At 33.8% G+C, this 22,909-nt stretch overlaps 1 protein-coding gene across 3 annotated transcripts in view; it reads left to right on the top strand.

Moving 5' to 3' along the window:
- The window catches only part of LOC145678532 (uncharacterized), a 537,693-nt gene that overhangs the window by 495,272 nt on the left and 19,512 nt on the right, over positions 1-22,909 (top strand). For all 3 annotated transcript variants that reach the window (XM_081748781.1, XM_081748782.1, XM_081748780.1), the window contains one exon: positions 15,051-15,244. In XM_081748781.1, the coding sequence (XP_081604907.1) occupies positions 15,051-15,244 (194 nt within the window). The remainder of the gene's footprint in view (positions 1-15,050; positions 15,245-22,909) is intronic.

Genomic DNA, 22,909 nt, shown 5'->3' with positions numbered 1-22,909 from the left:
GTATTTTCAAATAAAATATCTTCCTCAGATCTTCCTGAAGAATTGATATTACAAGAGTAACAAGAATTACTTTTACTTTCACACTATTTTGGAATATATTTTTTCTCGAGAATTTAAATCATGATTTCTTGTTATTAAAAAAATATGCAACTTTACTTCAACTGTGAAATTAAAATTCCTTCGTTAGCTCTTAAAATATTAATGGATACAAATAACGTGATTCCTTTATACTAAAAAGTCGAAATTTAGAAGCAAATTGAATCACAGGATTAATGCCAATTGATGAAACAGAGTAAATTGAATTTTTAAAATGTAGATACTGGACAGCCTAGATGGACTGATACGTACAAAATACATATCACGCAATCTTGAAGCCAAAATCTTATGCGTTGATACTTCCATACGAACTCTTTTGCGGTTCCTGCCACTTACTGGCAAAAGGAAATATATTATATATGTACTCACATGGGAGATGATTTTGACCTTTGTGGTGGATAGTATAACTAAATTTATTTTTGTATTCAACAAAGATGGTTCCATCTAGGTTATCTTATATCTATGGTGTTGATTAAATACATACATTTATTATGAATTATATAAGGCTGTTTCAGAAAGTTCACAGAAGTTTTCATTTCCGATAACAGTACACAGTAAAAGAATTAAAATCTTGAAAATAATTCAACAATAATTAGAAACTTTTATTAGTGTGATAAATTTCGAAACCATTCCTTGAACCAGAGGCTCGCATGCGGAAAAGCATAACTAGGACCGCTCTCTATTTCTTTCTTTTCAGAGATTTTAGTTTACATTATCATAATATTAAAAAACTATCTTTATTTCTTCTTGGTTCAGATAACTATCCAAGATCTGATTCTTGAAAACCTGCTTTGAGTTGCTTCCTAAGTCTGCGCATAACGATACAACGTCTATAGAGGTGTCGTACCAGTCATTTTAATTTTCTCTTTTCTTTTCTTATGTATAACCAAATATTTTCACCACCACCGTTATGTCCTTGCAGACGATTCCACAACCAGAACAAACAGAATGAATGGTAAAACATCTTGAACTCTCGGTATCGTCAGGTTCATATGAACGAAATAAACTATTAAATTAGAAAATACTATCATTAACTGTGTTTCAATGTCGTATCAAGTCATAAATCCACTTCTTCCACTAATGATTGGTGTTTCAAACAATAGGAGATAATTCCTGGAACTTCTCTACATCAATTATGACATCTCTTGAACAGACTAAACAGAAGATTCATAACAAAAAATTATCATGTATATTTATGTACGAAAACGGAATAGGAGACTTCAAGAGAGACTGGTTCATTTTCAGTTAATTTGACTTCATTCTAGTCATTTATAACTAACATTCTAGTCATTCCAAGAAGATATATCGTAAAATAGAGTGTTTACGGGAAACCTTTTGCTCAAGGCTAAAACGCTTTTAGCGATATTTACATGTTGAGTTGTGTTACTACTAACCCTATCGAACAACCCCCAATGTACAGTTTACAAAGTTTGCTCTAGAAGTTGGTTTAAAGTTTTAATCGATTTGCTGAGGAAATAGTGTTACAAAATACTCGTAGTCCAACTTCACTCTTCACTTTTTTTCTGTTACAATTAAGCGTAACACAAAACAGTGCATCATTTCTTTAAATAGATTGTTCATGTCACTTTTTATTGGAAACATTTACGAGTAATATCACATAAAATAAATATCCTGTCTCACTATAAAGCTATTTAACATTTTAGTGTAATGATTCCGATTTATCCTCTTATTTAATTAAATATATATCATTAACGCAAGAAAAATTTATCTCACTTACGTAAAATAATGTAATTACCGATAGCAATGAAACTTAAATAAATGATACCTCAGGTATGACTTAAATGTGGGTTTCGTGTCATTCTTAATATCTAAATACAAAATATGTGTAGCTACTTGCAAGTTTTCATCAGGTGAGACAAAGATCATCTGATATCTGGTAAATATACTTCAATTAATAGCAAAGTAGAATAGTTTTTATAAATATAACATTTTACCTATCCTCAAACTAATCAGCTAAGGAAAATAACCGTTTTTCAATACATAATTATATACCTTGCATAAGATGCACATTCTTTACAAATTAAGATATCAGTTAATGGAAAATATTTTTTAAAACATACTCCTGAGTTATGACTCAGGAAATTTATTTATGGAAGTTTGCGTTCACTGATGTCTTGCCTCCTTATCGTCGTCCCTCCCCAAAGTCCAAATTTAACTAAATAAATTCTGTAACCTGAGAACGACATATTCAACGCGTTTTATGAAAATCGATAGGTCCTCCCGAAATAATAAATTTACAGAAGTCGCCCATAAAATCTTTTTTCAAAGTCAAAACCTAGCTTAAATCGCTTTTTCGCAGAAAGCCCCAGCTCTTTTTCGCATCTAAAACAGGGACGGTGCCAGAATCGTTTGATGGGGTGGGCGTAAAGAGGCGGACCTAATTGCTGGGTGGGCGGACAATAAAAATAAGAACTGGGCAATGTGGACATCTTTTGGACAATAATTAAGTTTCAAATTTTATACTCTTTAGTTAGCTAAGGCTCAGACCGAAAAACGAGAGGAACAAAGATATGGAAAACAGCTGTCTTGGCCTTATAGAAGGTACAATTCCGTCATTCGCGTGGTGGAACTAAAGAAATGCAGGACTTAGGATGGGCTGCGGGAGTTCGTGGCTATATGCTCGACCTACCTAATTCCGCGTAGCAGACACACTACCTCTACTTCCAGTTTTTTTTTTTAAACAATAATAACGGTGTGTACTGTGTTATGCTTAGGCGACCGTTTGCCGTTCGATTTCTTAGATATATTTTAACCCATCTAAGACACGAGAAAGAACGTTCACATGGTGAACTAGATACAGGAATGGTGACAGCAATTATGGCTTATTTGTGAATTGCATGAAAAGCAATTTTGAAACGATCCATCACTTCAGCAAACTGAGAAACGGAGGTAATTTTGCATTGCTTTTCCTCATCATAACGTTTCAAAATTTTCGGGAGAAGTTTTAGTTCCACCTCTACACTATCGATATCACATCCATAATGACATGCAAGTGGTTCAATTGTCTCAAATGAGAGGAAGTGTTCACTTTTAGGGTGAAGACTGCTTATCCCACTTAAAATCATTGTTCATTGCAGAGTTAAATAGGGTCCTAGAACCTATTACATTACAATCGATAGTAATACCTATTGGTTTTGAAGTACAAGATGTCACCTTCATTATTCTACTTCTGTTGAGGTGGGCGGATGGATGGGCAAGGCCATTCATCGGGACGTCCCTGATCTAAAAACTAAAGATTCACTCCATTTCATAAAGATCTTTAGACTAACAGATAAGTGGTCAGACCTTATACTTCCCTACAGATATCACAATATCGAGACATTAAATTATTTCTTATTTCCGAAAATGATGTGGTCGTCAATTTATTAGAAATCTTTAGACAAAATATCTAATTCCTTACCATTGTCATGCGGTTATTTTGCACTCCCTCATCCGGGTCAACCTTATTAAATTCCTGTAAATGAATAACAAATTCGTATTCTTGAAACAAAAAAAGCACTGAAGTTATATAAAAACGTCGTCTTGCTGCTTAACATTGAATCAGAACCACATGGACTCTACTGGAATTTTTGGAATGTTTCTCCCACACCAAAGGCGGAAAAAATAGCTATTTAACCAGGTATCATTCATATCAATTTCGCGAAAATGAATAACAAGTTACTACCTATATATTTTTGAAACACACACACAATCTTGATATTACAATTAGTGCCGTTACATCCGGCAGGGGAGAAGATAAGCCAGAGGATCAAAACTAAAAGTAAGAGGGATTCCACTTCCGCTCTGAACTCATAAGTCATCATTATTAAATATCTAAAAATGAATAATAGAATGCTAAATTTTGTGCTCGGAGGAGATTCAAAAGTTATCTCTGGCTAGTCATCATCTTATTGGACATTTTCTTCTTCCTTAAAGGTTGAATTTTCTAGAATCGTTTCTTAAGAGTTCAGCAATAAGAACTCTGACAAATTTAATTTCGTTCAGTAAAGAAATTCTGAAAACGTAGTCCGTTTAGACAGCCCCCTCACCTCTTTCAAATTTCACCAAAATAGTCTCAAACGTTTATGCAACGTTTGTGCACGCAAAAGTGGCATTTGTACACAACAGGAAGTGTGATATATTGGCGTATCTAGTTTAAACGACAGTCCGTCCATCAACGTGAATTAGCGCCAGAACGGTCGCAATTGTTAGTGCTTTGGTTGTTCACACTTGCGCAGCAGAAAATCTCGTTTGTGTACAAAAGGCCTTTGGCGTATCTCTCTTAGGCACCGCCTTCCGATTGGTATCAACAGGTTTTGGTTAGGTTTTTGGCTCTTGCATCAATCCAAGAGGGACTGAAACGATTGAAGCCAAACTTGCAGTACCCAAGCTCTTTTCCCTACGATTAAAACCCAAAAGGAATTTATCTATTCATACATACAAAGGAGGACAGGGGTCATCTCCATAAGCTGTGTCATAATGAAATAAAACTTGCAGTCTATCCAGGAAACTGAAAAATAACATAATTTTTTAAATTTTGTTTTCCTATTTGGTTCTGGCATAGAAAGACTGGGACGTTTGGAATCAAAGTTGTAGGATCAATCGCTCTTCGGTCTACAACTTAAACTAATAATAATAACAAAATTTATCTATTTACATATACAAGGAGCTAGGAATACCCCATAAAACTTGTCCAAATGGAACAAAATTTGCAGAATTTACTCTTCTCGACGCTCTGAAAAGTAAAATATTTTTAAAACTTATTCTTAATAAGTAATATTTATTCCTAAAAAATTTTTAAATTTTAAAGATGTACAATATTATATTGGAGATACGGCATCTTAAACTACAGCGGTAGAGTGTTTTCTGGGGTTCCGAATAATTTGACTCCTGGAAGAGATGATTTCAGTACTTGCATATAGTATATTATTTCTCTATATTCATATGTATTATTCCATTTTGTAGCATTACATTAATATTGCTACATACGTTGGAGATATAATTAGATACTTTGTAAAAATCATGTATTTTTCTCCTACAGTAAATATATTTTTTCCCCATTTGGTGGAAGCACGGGAGTCTCCATGTAATGTCATGATTGTTCCAATGAGACAAATTTTGGCTTATGCTTCCTTGCCCCCTAAACAGATGAGATTATTATTATTATTATTATTATTATTATTATTATTATTATTATTATTATTATTATTATTATTATTATTATTATTATTATTATTATTATTATACATTGGAAATCTAATTAGATAATTCGTAAAATTCGTGTATTTTTCTCCTTCTACACTAAATAAATATTTTATCTTTCCTTATTTATGCTCCTTTGTCCCCTAAACAGATTAGTTTAGTACTATTATTATTTAATTCTAGGACGAAGAACTATGGACGCCAAAATTTCACATTCTCTTTTGCACACAAACGAAATTTTTTATTCATAAACATTCACAAGCAATGCACTAAGGATTGAGATCATTTTAGCGCCAATCGACTTAGGTGGGGGGGTCTAGCGACTTAACTTGATAACCTAATATATCAGACATTTTTCTGCACAAATATGCACAAACAATGCACTGAGTCCATTCAGGTCTCAATTGACGTTCGTTGACGTTGGTCGCCTAAATTAGATAACTTATATTTTACACTCCCTGTTCTGCATAAATTATACACTAACGATTGAGTTCATTTTGGCGCCAATTGGTGTAGGTGGTGGACTGATGTCTAAACCAGATACGCCAATATCTCACACTTCCTGTTCTGCTCTAACAATTCACTAACGATTAAATCTATTTTCACGCCAATAGGTGTTGGTGATGGGCTGTCTCCTAAATTAGATACACCAACACCTCACAGTTTTTGTGCACAAATGAATATTTTGCGTCACAAACGAACGATTGAGACCATTAGGAAGCCGATCGGCGGAGATGGGAGCTGCTGTTTAGACAGCCCCCAAATTAATTTTTGAATACTTCAAAATTGCTTTCTGCACAAAAGGCTGTTTTGCGTTCACAAATGTTTGACACTTTTTTTTTTGTGAAATTCGGAGAGGGTGGGTGGGACTATGTAAATGGACGTGAATCGTTGAGTATCCTTGATATTTCGTTTTCATATATATTTATTCATTTCATTAATTTCTGATATACACATTTATAACACACATATACTTGTGCACTATGAATACCACCTTCCTTGAATGAGGATTGCGACCTTCAAAAGTTCACCCTAGTACTTCTTCGTGGATGAGTAGGTAAGACGCGTGGTCCTGGTTTAATTTCCGGTGGGAATACTTTCTTCAAATACAAATCCGAGTAGAAGTTTGATTTTAATTTTGAACTGTTGATTAAGTCTCATAATTCTTGATTACGAAAAAAAGACATTAAACTCCAATGAACCAACAACAAGTACAACCTAGACCAGCGTTTCCCAACCGGTGTGCCGCGGCACACTGGTGTGCCGTGAATAGGCCGCTGGTGTGCCGCGAGGAAATCGAAACAAATTATTAATTCTATAGCAGTCAAATTGCAAGACATAGGGAAAAATATCTATTTGCATTTAACATTAACATGAACCTCTACTATGTATCTACAATTTTGAGTTTCACACTGTTACTTTTCTGTACATTTTTAATGTTGAAAATAGTATTTGTTATCATTGTTATGACCATTATTGCTTCTTTATTATTGCAGACTGTTTCCTAACTTGAAATTTTAAAATACATTCAGTCCTTCTGACAAAGCAAACATGCATAGAAATTACCTACATTTGTGTTTTAAAAGTGAAAGAGATTTGTTTGTTCATTCGTTATTTAGTGATCTTCCTTCTTAGTGAACGGTTGGATACAGTTTTCAAGAAAAAGTATATTTTTAAAAGCCTTGGTCACATATCTCATTGCAGTTGTTTTCTATTTTTAAATTAGAATGAAAAAATAAGCATAATGATTTACCACGGGGGGAAATCAGTGATCGAGCTTTCATCTCTGTGGGAAGGAGATCAGTAATCAAAGAAAAAAAATTTCCACGGTATTTTATATTTACAAATAATAATAATAATATCTATATGGGTGTGCCGCGATAATTCAAGTTATACCTATAGTGTGCCGCAAGTTAAAAAAGGTTGGGAAACGCTGACCTAGACTCATGTATATACAACTGCATTTGGTTAAACATTGTTTCAGTGGTTAAAATTATATGCCTAGTCTCTTTTCGAAAGGCATCGTAATTCCTTGCTTACGAGACCTACGACTTAAAAAAAAACTGGATGCAATCGTCTTTTTCTATATTTTCATATTTAAGGAGGGTTTGTTCTGTGTTGTATCGTTATGTAGTGTCCAAATTTAACTCTGTTATTATACCTCAAAGGAATATCTTTATTAAATATGGTCTTAGATATTCTGTCCTCTTGACACTCACGGTGAAGATCCACTGTCAATCCACAAATAATGAATCCAATATTCGCAAAGGGGCTGAATCATTATGGGAAGTACCCAGTGGTGCTATTCAGCCGGTTCGCACCGGTTCGCTAGAATCGGTTGTTAAAATATTTCCAGTTCGCAGAACCATTTGTTATACCTAGACATGACAGTAAATTTTACTCTGTTATACTCAAGATCAGTAAATTTTAATTTAAGTATCTTTGTTTCTAGAAATTCTTACAGCCACAGTATAGATCTAAAATATATGATCTCTCAGAACAAGGTATAAGCGTTTATTCCTTAATTTTAAATGCTCAAATATCAAGAATGAGAACTGGGATCACATGAGTATAGTGATAAGAGTTATTTATATCTCAAACGAATACATACCATTATCAACAATTGTCGATCCATTGCTGAATTAAGGTCTTTCCAATACTTTTCGACAACCATCTATTTTGAATAATTCGTTTCCAAGATATTTGCAGTGGTACTTCATTTCGTCACACTACCTTTATTCGGATGCTGTGTAGGTCTCTACTTGTTACTTGTCGTATACAGTAAAAAATTTGCTTTTTTCTGGTGTCTATGTTTTTATCCATCTCTCTCTATATATATAATATATATATATAAAGAGAGAGAGAGAATCAGTTGTTAAAAAATTAGAATAACACCACTGGAGATACTAGATCTTCTTTTATAAGTTGTTTCAATAATAATCAGTTAAAATTTACATTCTTGATACTTAGGGAGATAATACTACTTTTGACAGGTGAAATTATCATAATACATTTTTAACTATCTTCAAAAATAATATTGTAATATTAATTTTCTTTGTATGTCTGGCAACCCTGGTAAAAGCCAACACCTACAAATACTTGAGACAGAAGCGTTTAGCACTTAAGAGGAAGAGCAGCAAGTGACCTTACGCAAATATTTGTTTTACCTGTTTCTGAATAAGACAATCCAGAAAGACAAACGAAAGTAGATCTTTAAATGGATTTGTAAATGTTTCTTTCTTTCTTAAGATTTCTTAATAGTGTATTTTAATCTGCGTGACAGAGATGAATCAAGTCAAATTACCTTAATTGGACATAAATACAGTCTGTAGTGTTTAGTAAGCATTTCTATTGACACACTTTTAGTTTCAAAACTGAGTTTCCATCGAAGTAATTATTCTATCTCGTGCAGTACTTTCCATAATATAATACATTTCTTTAATCTTATATATATAAAGATAAGAACTTATGTTTGTTATTAAATAATTCTTGAACCACCCGACTGATCTCGATCAAATTTTCAACATATATGAGGCTCGGGCCTGGGATGGTTTTTAACATTTCAATTTGATGCAGTGTAATTTGAGGAGGGAGAGGGGATATATATATATATATATATATATATATATATATATATATATATATATATATATATATATATATATAAATGATCGAAAATGACCAATATTGGTGTTGAATCCGTAGTTTTCGGGGTTGCTGAGATGAACAGTGACACTTCCGATCCCATTTAATTCCAAATTCAGCCCCATTACTACTCCTAAGGGGGCTGGCAGGTAAAAATAATTGAAAATGACATATATTAGTGTCGAATTCATAGTTTTTGGAGTCCCTAAGGTGAGTGGTCACAGTTTTAGCGTCCGTATGTCCAAAATGAAGCTATTCTTCCCGTGCGAAGAACGGGCATCCTGCTAGTTGAGATAAAATTATAAGCCAAACGTCAACATTACATAAATTCTATACTAATCACTTCTTGGTTGTTTGTAAATTTGATCTTGATAACTGATCTGTAAAATGGGGTGTATCCTTCTGGTAGTGAGATAATGATTTAACAAGATAACCATTTACGAGTTATTATAGGAGCGTTTATTTCGGAAGTTTTATCAAGCAGAATGTCTATAGATTTTGAGAACACAGAGATTAATTTAGCTATAATAAAACTATTTTAGTGGAGACTAACGATTTTCATAATCGGGAGATAAATTTACCATTTTCAATTGTAAGAAAGAGATATTGGCTTGGTCTTGATTTTCGAATATCTCATGTGTGGCCCCGCATAGCGTAGTCGCCTCGAGCGGTCCCGGTTTTGATTCCAGATGGAGACAGTCGGTCGGAAATGCATAACAGTTTTTTCAGGCTAGCAATCTAGGGTAAGGTTTCTTCCTGAGTCTTCCTCATTCACACTATGCAAATGCCGGAATGGTACCTAATATAATAATCCTAGGCTGCTTCCTTCCTTCCCCATTTCTTTCTTCTCCCCCAATTCTTTGGGCAGTGTAATCGCCGTCAGACATCATCCCTCGTATGTGTGACGGGCTAATGTGGCCATAGATGCCGAAGGCCCATAAATCTAATTCCTAATTGATCCTAATCGATATCTTATTTGAAAGCATTTCTGAAAATATTGATAAAATTTAGTTCGTCTCTCCGGGAAACTATCGGTTGTCTATTCGTACGTTGCATTCAATTACCTTTCTTTCGTACTTAATATTACACTTATCCTTTGGTAAATGGATGAGCGTTTGTTACACGTTTGTTGAAGTGAAACATTTTAGTAGTGTCTGCTATAAGTTATCTTTAAATATTCAAGGTAGAACGACTTAAAATTCGAAGTCTATCTTTTAACTATCCTCTGTTAGGCCAGCGGAGGAGAATTACATGAGATGAGAAGCGGGCAAGATAAAGCTCTTTACTGGACGTTGTCCGTCCCCCACAGTGTCTCTGCCATTCAATCATTGCGGACCATTGTGTAAAAACATATCGAATGTCGAGTGCAATTGAAGCACCCACCAAGTATGAACTACGTGATGCAATTCTACTTCTCCCAGGCGATTGCTGAGTTCCTTGAAATTTCACTATCAGTTCAAAAACCATATTCACGACCCAAATGATTCACGCGTGCATCTAGGTCGTCTTTCGACATAGATTTCCTCCCTTGGCTACCTCGTCATGTATGTCGGTATGTCCTTCTCTAAACTCTCCTCAGCACTTGCGCACACAGCTATTACTTATAAAGTTCCTACCGTAATTCTTAGCCATTTGACGATGAATTGCAGTATTGAATTACATAATGTAGTTCACACTTGGCGGGAGCTTTGGTTTGGACTCGTGTTTTCACGCTCGCTTCTCCGCAATGATTGAATTGTAAAGGCTGTCTGTCGATGTGGGGGTGGTAACGTCCAATGAACAGCTTTGTCTTATACACGTTTCGTCATCCCACGTGCTTCTTCTCTGGTGGCTTAAAGAAGATTGAGAAAAATAGTCCCCTTATTTAAAGATTAATTTATTGCAGTCACTGAAATATTCCACTTCGACAAACGTGAAACAAAGGCTTATCAAGTTAACAAAGGATAAGTGTAATATTAAGTACAAAAAAGATACCTTCGTATAACGTACCGCATATTTGCTTATTATAATTAATCCCGATATATTAATAAAATAACAAGAAACCGAAATTAGTTGGATGGTTGATTTAGAGTTTAATGTCTCTTTTCAGCATTGAAAGTAGGATCCGAAACATTACTAAAATTTAAATCCGAAACAAGTAACCCCACTGGGTACCAATCTTTGGACCACGTACATAGAAAGTACAAGTATTATCCACTCAAGCACAAAGAAATACCATAAGGAGTCGAAACTGCTCCGATTAGATAATGAAAGGGCTTTGAAATATAAGGTAAAACGATCACGAAAGATACATAATATTATCGTAGACCCATTTATAAATTTCATTATTTCTGCAAGGATAAAACTTTGTTTTAAAAAAGAATGAAAGAAAGAAATAGATTATTTACAGAAATGATTTTAAAATGTTGTTATGAAGAACCACTTAGATGGAGTTTCTTGAATGATAACAGTTTAAGCAAGTAGTTAATGGAATAATAGTAGCTATAAGAATCATAATACATACATTGTAGGTGGTATGTAAAATGATGGTCAACTTATGCCTTATAGTAGTACACGAGGTACTTTTATTTTAAATAAAATGTAAGTCTGCAGTACATTCAAGTTAAAATGTTCTTGTTGGGTAGTCTCTATGACTAACGGATGAATTTAAACATACCCTTTTTTATCAGCCGTAAAAGCTCCAGGAAAGAAGAAATAGTTCTTACTGACAACTGTAGAAATATGTATCTATTAATAAGTCACAAAAAGTTCCATTCAATATAGGTTCGGTTTTACATTACATTTTAGAATCTTGAGTACATTTAAATAAAATATTCTTTCATTGTGTCATGCAGAATAATTGATTTATTTATTTTACTTCATCCTCTGAATTCATCTCTATTAACTAAAACGAGTGTGTTCCACCAGGAATCAAATTATTTGTAATAATACTTTGTGTCAGATAAAAAAAATGTTTGTTATATGTCGTTGTTAAATTGAAACATAAGAACTTTTGCAATGTAATTTTAACTCATCAATGTATATTAAAAACTTTTAAAATTAAAAATTAAAAAAAAAAAACAAATAGGCTAAAGTTTCGTAAACTCACTTTTAAGGAAGTGAAATCTAAAAATAAAAGTGAAAATGTTAAAATACAAAACTAAAATAAGGACTTATGTAGGTGAAAAGCCAAAAAAACAGGGTATTTAAACTAAACAGATGGTAAACAAAGGGGAGTCATTGGGCTAGTCAATTGATCAGTCAGAACGGGCATCGTAAGTCAACCTTAAATTGAATCCTTGTCAGTATGGACCTCAGCCTAAACCATCAAACTTTCCTGTAAGTACTTCATTAATTATGCTAAGAACATAAAAAGTTCGTGCATTAAGGTCTTCCTCCATGACAGGCGTAAATTGTTAAAATTTATAAATTCTATATTTATTAATTTATAACCCTTTCTCTATGTAACTTGTTTCAATAATAATTGAAATGCATCTAAAATAGTATTGTCTTTCTACCAAAAATAACAATAAACAATATCCTATAATCATTTATTCAAATTAGCAACAAATCTCTCTTTTTTTTAAAGTTACGAAACACTTTGGTGGTGTAAGTCAAATAATGCAGGTAGACTCCTCATAGCTGATTGGAGAAGTCGTTCCGATATTCTTATAATAACATGTCATATATTTTACTTTCTATCTGGCGACAATTTCGTGAACAGCGAGGGACAAAAACATAATATACATTGTAGGTGCTAATTGTCTTGTATATTATATACTAATCTGGGTTAAGAATATCATTCAATCTTAATTGTCGTTGGTGTTCACTATGAACCTACACTTCGACTTTAACTGCTCATGACTGTATTATAATTTTCTTCATAGTTATGCTCATTATAATCAGTGGGTTTGGTAATTGACTAGTATCCGGATTTCGGAAAATAAACTCGTAAATAGAAAGTACATCTTAAGAAATAAGTACAACAATGTTTCTTACATGTTAAGTTACCCATCAAAAACAAATTCACACATTTCCTAAACTATTGAATATGTACTACCTTCATTTCCAATTTGAAATAACGATCGCAATTTAGAAAATATTAGGGAAATATTTACATATAAAAAGCATATGTAAAATTTGACCTCAGAACTGAAATTAAATAAATTCGTATATTTTTGCCTTGTGTCTTGTATAGAAAATGGTGTAGTTGTTACTTAGATAAAGGAAGGAATCTACTAGGTTGGTGCAATTGGAGTGTTCATTTTACGTCTGGTGGGAAACCGCCATGTATGATGTAACATGGATAGATCTAGCATATGGCATCACAAGCTTCGTACGTGTTAAGAAAACAGGCTTAGATTCCCCGTCAGTCTGGAAGCAATGTGTTTTTTCACAAGGTCGTCTGAAAGTGTACCATCAAAAATACACAACTGAAATTATTTTCGTGTACGAGTTCAAACTGGGACATTCTGCACGCATAACCGCAAGAAACATCAACAGTTCCTTTGTGGTATATGAAAACATCATATGCCGTTAGTTTGTGAAGTTTTGTGCCAGTGTCGGAAGATTGAGAAATGAGTTCTGCGGCCATCGACCTGAGACACTTTGTTGAGTTCCTCAAAAATACCGTAGGAAAAGGTCCTCGAGAAAATGTTCCTGCAATAACAGACAAGTTAGGCATACTCCATACCACTTTCGTACTGCGGCTCCATTTAATCAGTAAGGTCAGAAAGGTCATTTAATCAGTAATGTCACTTATAGGCGCTACATAAGTTGACACCTGAGCTACTCGTTCGGCGCAGGTTCGATTCTCGACATGAGCTCATGGTTTGGTTGGTTGGATTAAAGTTTAGCATCCTTTTCCGCAATGGGGGTATATATGACGACCCAGATTAAGCTGTAGGTTCACATCTCATGTAGCGTCGGTGCTGAAAGTATACTAAATTACGAACTAATCAATGAGTTAACACAGTGCAATAAGGATTGATATCTTGAGGTGTGTAGTTCTCTGAGTATACAGAGTAACGGGAAGGATTCTTGCATCGGATTTTCGTTTGTAATCAAAACTGTTGTCAAGCGAATATGGTTAAGACAGCTAGGAACGTGATCAATATCCAAGATGATTTGCAGAAGCCCTTCTACCTGCAGAAGATGTTGTTGCTAGTATGGAGGCTTATAGTGGATTCATCCATCATATATTTCCGTATCGAGGAGAATCCACCACTGAGGATCGTTAGTATGCTAAACTCCATTAAATGCACCGCAAACTAGTCCACAAGCATCCAGCAATGGTCAAGATACATAATATTCTAATATTGAATGCCCACATGTTTTTCAAATGACAGTGTAGACTGTCCATGAGTTGCAGCATGAAAGACTTCCTTACCCGCTATATTTTCCTATATTCCTCTCCTATTGACTACATCTCTCGAAGTATCTCTATCATTTCTTGGCAAGAAAGAAGTTCCTTGATGACCAAGCGCTCCAAGCTGTGATTGAAGACTTGTTCGCAATGTAGACTCCAGATTTATTTCATCATTGAACCCATCACTGCCTAAGCGATGGCAAAAGTATGTCTGGAGCGATAGAATAGTTTGACTAATCAGGTACCTATAAGTTTCATGTTTGTGGCCTTTGAAGGTGACACACTTCAGTTGGAATTTTGAATTGCACCAATCCAATATCTGTGTAATCTGAAAACTAAATCCACTATAAATACGACTGTGTATGTATATACTAGACATGACTAGAAATTTCTAGATATGATTTAACTCGTTCTCTATCTCATCTCATATAGTATTTACCTTCTATACTTTTCTTTCTAAATTTAAGGGATAAAATCCAATCTAAAATTCTGTACTAACCGTCAGAAGAAAGATTTCCTCACTACAGCTATAGTATCAAATATGGTACACTTGCAAGAAGGTTCAACTACCTCATTTTGCACAACTTCCAGCATATATTAAATACTCCTCTTACCTCTCCTTATAAGATGGTTTGGCTAAAGAAAAGATGATGTCATAGTTTTAATTACATGCTACAGATTAATTATTTTCGATTGCGCAAATATCTAATATGAGAATGGATCAAATAATTATATTTGGTTTGTTAATGTGTTTTTGCAGGGCCAGGTGGCGAGAGAACAGAACAATCTTCAACACTCCCAATCCTCGGCTGATGAACGTGTCATTGCTGCGGGACAGCAAGCTTCTTCACAGCGCCGGAGAGAGGCGTGCCAGTCGTGCCAGCATTCGAGGTCCGAGCCGCCAACCAAGTATGGCCTCCCTGCGACCACGATCTCCTTCTACATCATTGGCAGGTTGGTGTGAAATTCCATGCAACTGCGTGGCTTAAATCTCTAAATAAGCAATATTAGTAAGCATTATTAGTAGATGCTTGTCGTTGTCATGTCTTATTTAATAGAACAAACATTTTTACAACTGATTTTTAGAAGTTATGATAATAACAACAGCAGCAATAACACTACAAAAGAGTAAGATAGGAAAACTACTAGCACATCGATTGTGAAAGTCATTTTCTAAATCTGCAAAGTCTATTTTGAACAAAAAAATGAAGTAGCGCTTGTTCCTTTTAAAAAAATCTGTTTTCCAACACTTTTATCTCGTTTCAGATAATGGAAGTGAAAAGTTGTAACAAACACTATCTTATTTTTTTCTCAAAGTAGACTTCGTGGGTTTTGGAAATGCTCTTCACAATTATAAATAGAGTTTGTCATGAACAGTCACAATTGTATGATACTTGCAATTATAAGAATTCAACCTTTACAAATTCAACACAACTTTTACAGTACCATAATATTCTAAGACTTTTACTTTAATAAAACAGGCTTTAGAATTTCCGCATTTTACGGCACAATCAGTATTTCCTAGATTCAACTTAAAATATACATCCTGTGAACTTGCGTATTAGTAATTTTATAATTTGTAAGTACGTAACTATTGCAGCGTAATTGAAATAGAGTTTTAGAGAAAATTGAGATGAATAATTGAGTTGAGCTCAAACAAAATCAACTTTCTAACGTTATATTTTCAAAAGCATATGAAAATCCGATATACTTTTAGTTGAGTGAACTGTGCTTACACATTGACTCATATTGTCATCTTAATTTCTAGTAACAAGTATCTTTTGAAACATAGTTGTCACGGTTCCAAAGGATATTTCATTAAATGTTCTTCTCATTAAACCCTAGTTTTCATGAAAAGATGCAGCAAAATTAACTATTTGACTTAAATACAACTGACTTTTCCTATATTTTTTGTCAGTTTTACTACAAATCTTCTGCTGTTTACATAACTATCAACCCTTGATCCGAATAAGTTGATTATCGAATGAATTAACCATTTCTTGGTTTAATAATTTAAAAACTTCTGGTTCACTTAAACACTCTCTAAGCTGTGAAAGTCACTAGATTCCTGATATTTAATCTAAATCGGATAAACATCTTCCTCTACTAGAATTAATCCATAATTAATACAGAAGAACATATATTAGTCATGAATTAGTATTTTGCTTTAAGCTAGCTATTTCTATGAGTATTCAGATTTCTTTACACACAACCAAAGTGGTAAATTTCTCTAATTGAAGCTAAATGTTAATCAAATTTACATAGAAATACCCACACACCTATGGTTAATTAAAATTTAGTTCATCTAAGAATATGATTGTGAAACATAGAAACAGAACATAAAACATAAGCGTTTGCTACTTATTACAAGGTCTTGTTATTTCCTGTAATGGCAAATCGCTCGCTATTTCGTCTATGGCCTGTTCCACAAAACTTTCCAAACTTGACACTGTTCTCAACTTCTCTTTTGGCATTGTTCGCTACAGAGTTGCAGAATTACATAGGCCAAGTAACACTCAATGCAATATGATGCAGTACTTGATGATAACACTACAGTTCGAATATTTTTTACTTATTTAAAGATATATCGTAGTATAACTCATATATAAGATTGTTGTTACTTACTACTATAATAATACAAGGATTACACACTAGTTTTGATCACTTAAAATGCACTATATTTCAAAATAATTATCAATTGCTTCACAGCAATTCAATACACTTCTATTTTATATGGCTTTCTGTTGAATTATATCTTGTTAATTAATTATAAACAAATACCTGGTAACGAAGACTGTTACCATGGCAACCGGATTACTGTCCTAATGACGAATGAACAAACGTTTACAAATCAAGATTATTCATGACATTTTCACAACATTTCTTCCTCTTATAATTTGTAGCTAGTTTCCAGATAAAATAGCATTTTGCCCTGCATATTAAATAAGATAAAAGAAGTAAATACGTGTTATCATTGCATAATGACTTCCGAAATATGGGACTTCTTAAATTGTTTACAATTTAAGAAAGAAGCCTGAGACCGTAAGATACTTTACATAACATATGTGGTTACCTTATTTTTTGAATTGTCCTCGTATATAATAAAATTACAATTCATTAATATAATACATTATATTTTGTTTCAATATCGTATTACTACATTTCATTTCATTTCACATAATATTTCATTTTAATCAACCGTCGAAGAGAAGGCAAATTCAAAATTTGACAACTCAGTTATTTAATTAGGTTTCTAAATGAATTCTTTTCTCAATAATGGTTTATATTTATTGTTGTTAGAACTAATATAAGTTTAAATATAATAGTGTTCTTCCATTCGGACGCAGCTACCATAAAATTGGAAAACGTAATTCGTATGTCATGAAACAGAATAAGAATCGCAATAAATCAGAACAATAATTAAAGGAAAAGAAACAAACAATGATTAAGATCACATTAAAATTATATAATGAGAAAATTAGTGTACTAAATTAACCCGAAGAATCAATATTATCTATATTGACTTTGGATAGTAGTTCTTGGGGAACTAACTTTTTAACACCTTGTAACCATTTGCTTTTCGTATGTTGAGACGGGAACCATTTCTTTAATTTATCAATATTACGTAAACTGAAAACTTTACCAGTTTTGACATCACAAAATTCGAAAACCTCTGAGTTAATGTGTTTGATACATATACTAGTATAAGTGCGGCATATAAATCACAGAATTTGTAGATTCTCTTCAGTGATGCGTCTCTTTATGGGCGTAATCGAACAAAAATTAGATCGTTAATCTGCATTTTAGATATGCCGATTTGTTGATCTTCAATTCTCTGGTTACGTAGATAGAACTTTTGTTCTACGAAGATGCACTACACTGATAAGATGAGAATAATCAAGGTCGTCATTTTCACTAAGCTTCATACCATTCATTACCAACATCTATCTTAATATCAGAAGAATCAACAGGATAATTTGAAATATTGTCACTAGTTTGTACGTTCATAATTTCATGACTCTCAGTTTCAGTTGCTGACGTGGTTTCAACCCATCCCCGCTAGCAGATATTAGTTTAAAGCAGTTTCTCAACCTGGGGGTCGCGACCCCTAGAGGGTCTCAAAGGGAAGCGGGAGATGAATGAACTGACCAAATTTGGTTTTAATTCGTTCGCTGTTAGGGAAGTTTCTGTATCGACTATATAAAAGAAATGGATTCTACTAGTATAGATGGATATCGTGAGATCTCCGCCATAGGTATATTAAAAATCCTACACAAGCTTATTACAAAAGAGAAATTATATGGGAGGTCGCTGGCAAGAGGATGTGATAAAATGGGGTCGTGATAGGAATTATGTTGAGAACCACTCGTTTAAAGTATTCCTCTGCGACGCATTCATTAAATCACATTGAACCGAACGTTTTTGTGTAGAGTTGCGAGGAGAATTCACTTCATTTCTTGTTTGTCTTCCATTATAAAAATTCCTGCCACCTATCCGACTCAATTTGTTACGAAATCTGTTAAATGGATTAGTTAGGTTAGGCAGATTGTATCTATTGTTTCTAAAAACTGTATTACCATTTGCATTAGATTCGGTTACATCACCGGTAAATCTAGAATTCCCTTTTCTATTACTATTTTGTCTTACACTAATGTTACGTATAAATACTTGACTGTTGACATTATTGCGTACATTCTTATTTCCACTACATTGCTTAGACATCTGATTTTCAAAATTCTGCACTATTAATAGCAGATTATTAAAATTCATACACTGCGAGAAAATTAAACTTTGATGTAATTTGTACGGTAACAAAATTCTAATTGAAGCAATGATTCTCGAGTCAGGTTGGAAGGGATTAAGTAATTATAAATCATTGTTAATAACAAAGTCCATAATACTTTTATCCATTGTAAAGTTGTATTTATTTCTGATTTGTGCTTCCCTATTTGCTTGTACAAAGTCATTTTCAAAGTTGGCTAGCAAAATACTTTTAAAGTCTTCACAATTGCGTAAGCCACCTTTAATAACTTTGTACCAAACTGAACACGGTGGCAATAAAACACGAGGTACGATTTTAAGGAAATTTGACCTATCAATACCAAAAAAACACACTTTTCCTCATTTTTTTCTATAAAAGTACTAGCCGGAATATCTACACAACCACTAAATTTTGTTAAGGATTTTATGTCACTAAGCTTTACCGATACACGTAAAAATCTAGTATTCTTAGATTTTATAGATCTTAATTTTCTAGATTTTAAGTAAGTAGAATTCCACATCGGTCCTTCCTCCTCCTGACTCTCTGGATCCGAACTAGTATCTTCTCTTACTGTATTCAATGATGGCCTTGCGCCTCCATGTCTGTACCTGGAAACTGCTTGAGGTAGTTCGGGAATAATAACTATACGTTGTGATTCCGTGACAACTTCTTTGGCTGGAACGTTCACGTTGTTCTAACTTATTCTTAAGATCCAAAACTTCCTTTTGTAACTCTGAGAATTGGGTGGAATTAGCATGTGTTCGTACTTCCATTTCATCAAATTTGTTTTTCAGACTCAATGACAATTGCTGTAGATTAGCGTTATGAGATAGCTCAAATCATTCCAATTTATCAGTTTGTTGTTCCAACTTGACATTTTGTCGTTCCAACTTAGCCATCTGAGATTGCTCGAATTCTTCTAACTTGGCATTTTGTTGTTCCAACTTTTTATTGATTTGGGTCTGTGACACCACTAACTGTTCTTTCTTTCAGATGTTCTACAGATTGCTCTAATCTGGAATTGGTTCGTTCCAGTTTGCATTCCAGTAGTTCTTTCATTTGCTGCATGAAATTCTGAAGGTCCGAGTTAGGAATCTTAGAAGAATGTTCGTCCGCTCTAATTTGTTGAACAGACCCTGTAAATCCTTTTTGCCCTGTAAATCTTTTGCTGATTTCTCAACAATATGTAATCCGGTTTGGGATATTGGAGGCCGCGTTGACTAAGTGGTAGAGCGTTCACCTCTGGTGCAACGGGTCCTTGGTTCGATCCGAGCTCGCAAAAAGTGGACTTTGGTGGACAAACATCGTGTGCGTGGGTTTTCTCGGGGCTTTCCCGTTTCTTTCCACTTTCTTCATTCCTTCATTTCTCATCATCGCCATCACCTTTATAAAATAGTAAATGGAATCTTGAACTGTCACTGTCTACTTTCTAAACTTAATTTCAGAATAGCCATTCGCACAACATGTAATACAAGTCCATTCAATGTTCCAAAATCTAAACTTGAAATTCTGCAAAGGTCTTCGTACTGAATTCAACACGGTTATACCTATCAGATATGTCTTTATCCGTGAAAGAATTTTCTGATCCACATCGTGCAAAGTTAAGCTGTAAATGCTGTTATATAAGTATTTGTTAATGTTTTTGTTGATATTCTTGTTGTTATTATTATTATTATTATTATTATTATTATTATTATTATTATTATTATTATTATTATTATTATTTTGCTATTACGGGTATCTATTGTGGAATTCTATTATTTTGTGCTGTTGTTATTGTTACGTTTCACCGTAAAATGACGAACATTCTCTGGAACAACAGATATAAATAAATATATACAGCTTTAAGTTGGGAGGAGAGTGTTCCCATAAACTCAAGGGCAAGGTCATGATACAATATAACTTTAATACAATATAATAATCAGAGTCCCCTACTTATTTCATTCTAGTAGCTTTCCAGTTTTCTCGTGACGAGTGAATGTAGCACTGTCATTCCTCGCATTTAATGTTCTCCAATAGTGCCTAACACTTCTAACTACTGACGATACCTGGAAATAGTTGACTTTGGTAATCTCATGAGTCCTGGTAGACCGGCGTGAATAAGACGTTAAGAATGAAAAACGGATAGAATAGATGAAACATGACATGCATGTTTTGTATATCTAGTAATAAAATAAACCAAATTAATTACTTGTTTATTGTTTTTTGAGCAAATGAATTGGGATATAACATATGTAATATTACATAATTTTGGATATGTGTCAGAAGTAAAATTGTGTAATGAATCGACATTGTAAAGATCATCTCAAAATATTGTTTTAAATAATTTGTTTGTCCAAGCAAATAAAAGGGGTTTTAATATCAGTGTCTAAACATTATTGAGCCTTTGAAGGTCAAAATTATTTATGTTCATTATTTTGAATATAAGTTAATGAAACCATATACGCACCATTTTGTTTGATGACCTTCTGCCACATTTTCGGCTACACCATGATCCAATCGCTTCAGAACTTCTGTGAAAAAATTCTGACACATGGTGTTCACATGCCGCTTTTGAAACTAACTTAATACCATTCACAAGGTTCTGCAGAGACCGAAATAAATAGTATCCTGACGGTGGCAGGATCGGGCTATATGTTAGATGCATTAAAACCTTCCAGTCAATTTGTCGTAATTACTGACTGGTCGTTAAATATATATATGCGGTTTGGAGTAATCACCATGGTATACACCACCATTTCTGATGAATAGTTCCGGCCATTTCTTTTGAGTTACCGAGTCTGTCGTTTTGCCCGGCGACAGCAGCTCGTGACACATGATGCTCTTCCAATCGCACAGTAGAATCTTTCTGTGCACAAGTGTGAGTTTTGAAGCATACTGTGGAGCTTCTTCTCGTTTTAATTACGATTTTTTAAAGCACATTGTTGTTCTAAGTTATCCACCCTTTCATCACTCGTGATAAACCGCTATAGAAATGGCTATTACGTTTCAGTAGAGATTCGCAGATGAAAATTCGGTCGAATCATTTTTTCAGGTCAGATCATGTGACACCTAGATGTCGAGTTTCTTTTTGTATTTTTGTAGCCAGTTTTCTCCAGGTAGTTTAATACTGTTTGGTGACGGATGTTTAGGTCATTGACGATGTTGTTTACATGCCGGTCTTAGTCGACTTTTGCCAGAATACCATCTACTTTTGCTGTGATTTGCCCCATCCCACTGGGAAAACACCTTGGAAATCAAATTTTCCATAATGAAAGCAACAGAACCATCTCTTGACCATATTGCTTTTGATGACGTATCTTGCCTCTAAACAGTACGAATTTCTTCACGGACCTGCGTATCAATTGAGCCTTTATCGAAATAAAATTCTAAAATGTAGCGCAGTTTTGCGGAAAGTTTATTCATTTCCACGATGCAATATCTGCTTATAAAAATACCGATGTCTTTTTTGTGTATCTATTAATTACAATTGTCATCTGTCAAGTAACATCAGGTCTGAATTCTGCGACTAATAAACTTGAGATTTGGGACACAGACACCATCTTGAGCGCAAACGGTTCAATACTTTTTAGACAACTTGATATTCCACTGAAATTTAATAAATCTTAAGTTTTTTTTCGTTTTACAATAAATACTATCATATAATTTATTATGTTCTTTTGTAACATTGGATTATTTTATGCTATTTACACGCACATGACGTTTCAAATCGTGTTAAAATTGTTATCTATCTTTTAACATTGTTAACTTTAAATAATAAATGCTAATGCAAGAAAACAAGAGTTTCTATGGAAATGAAAGTAGGAATCTATTAAAATGAATAATATTAAACTTATTCCACTAAATTGTACTACATT

This window comes from Thermobia domestica, chromosome 2, assembly GCF_964235325.1.
Source record: "Thermobia domestica chromosome 2, izTheDome1.hap1.1, whole genome shotgun sequence".
NCBI classification, from domain to species: Eukaryota; Metazoa; Arthropoda; class Insecta; order Zygentoma; family Lepismatidae; genus Thermobia; species Thermobia domestica.
Note: the sequence above shows the minus strand (reverse complement) of the source record. Positions and strands in the feature narration are given on the sequence as shown.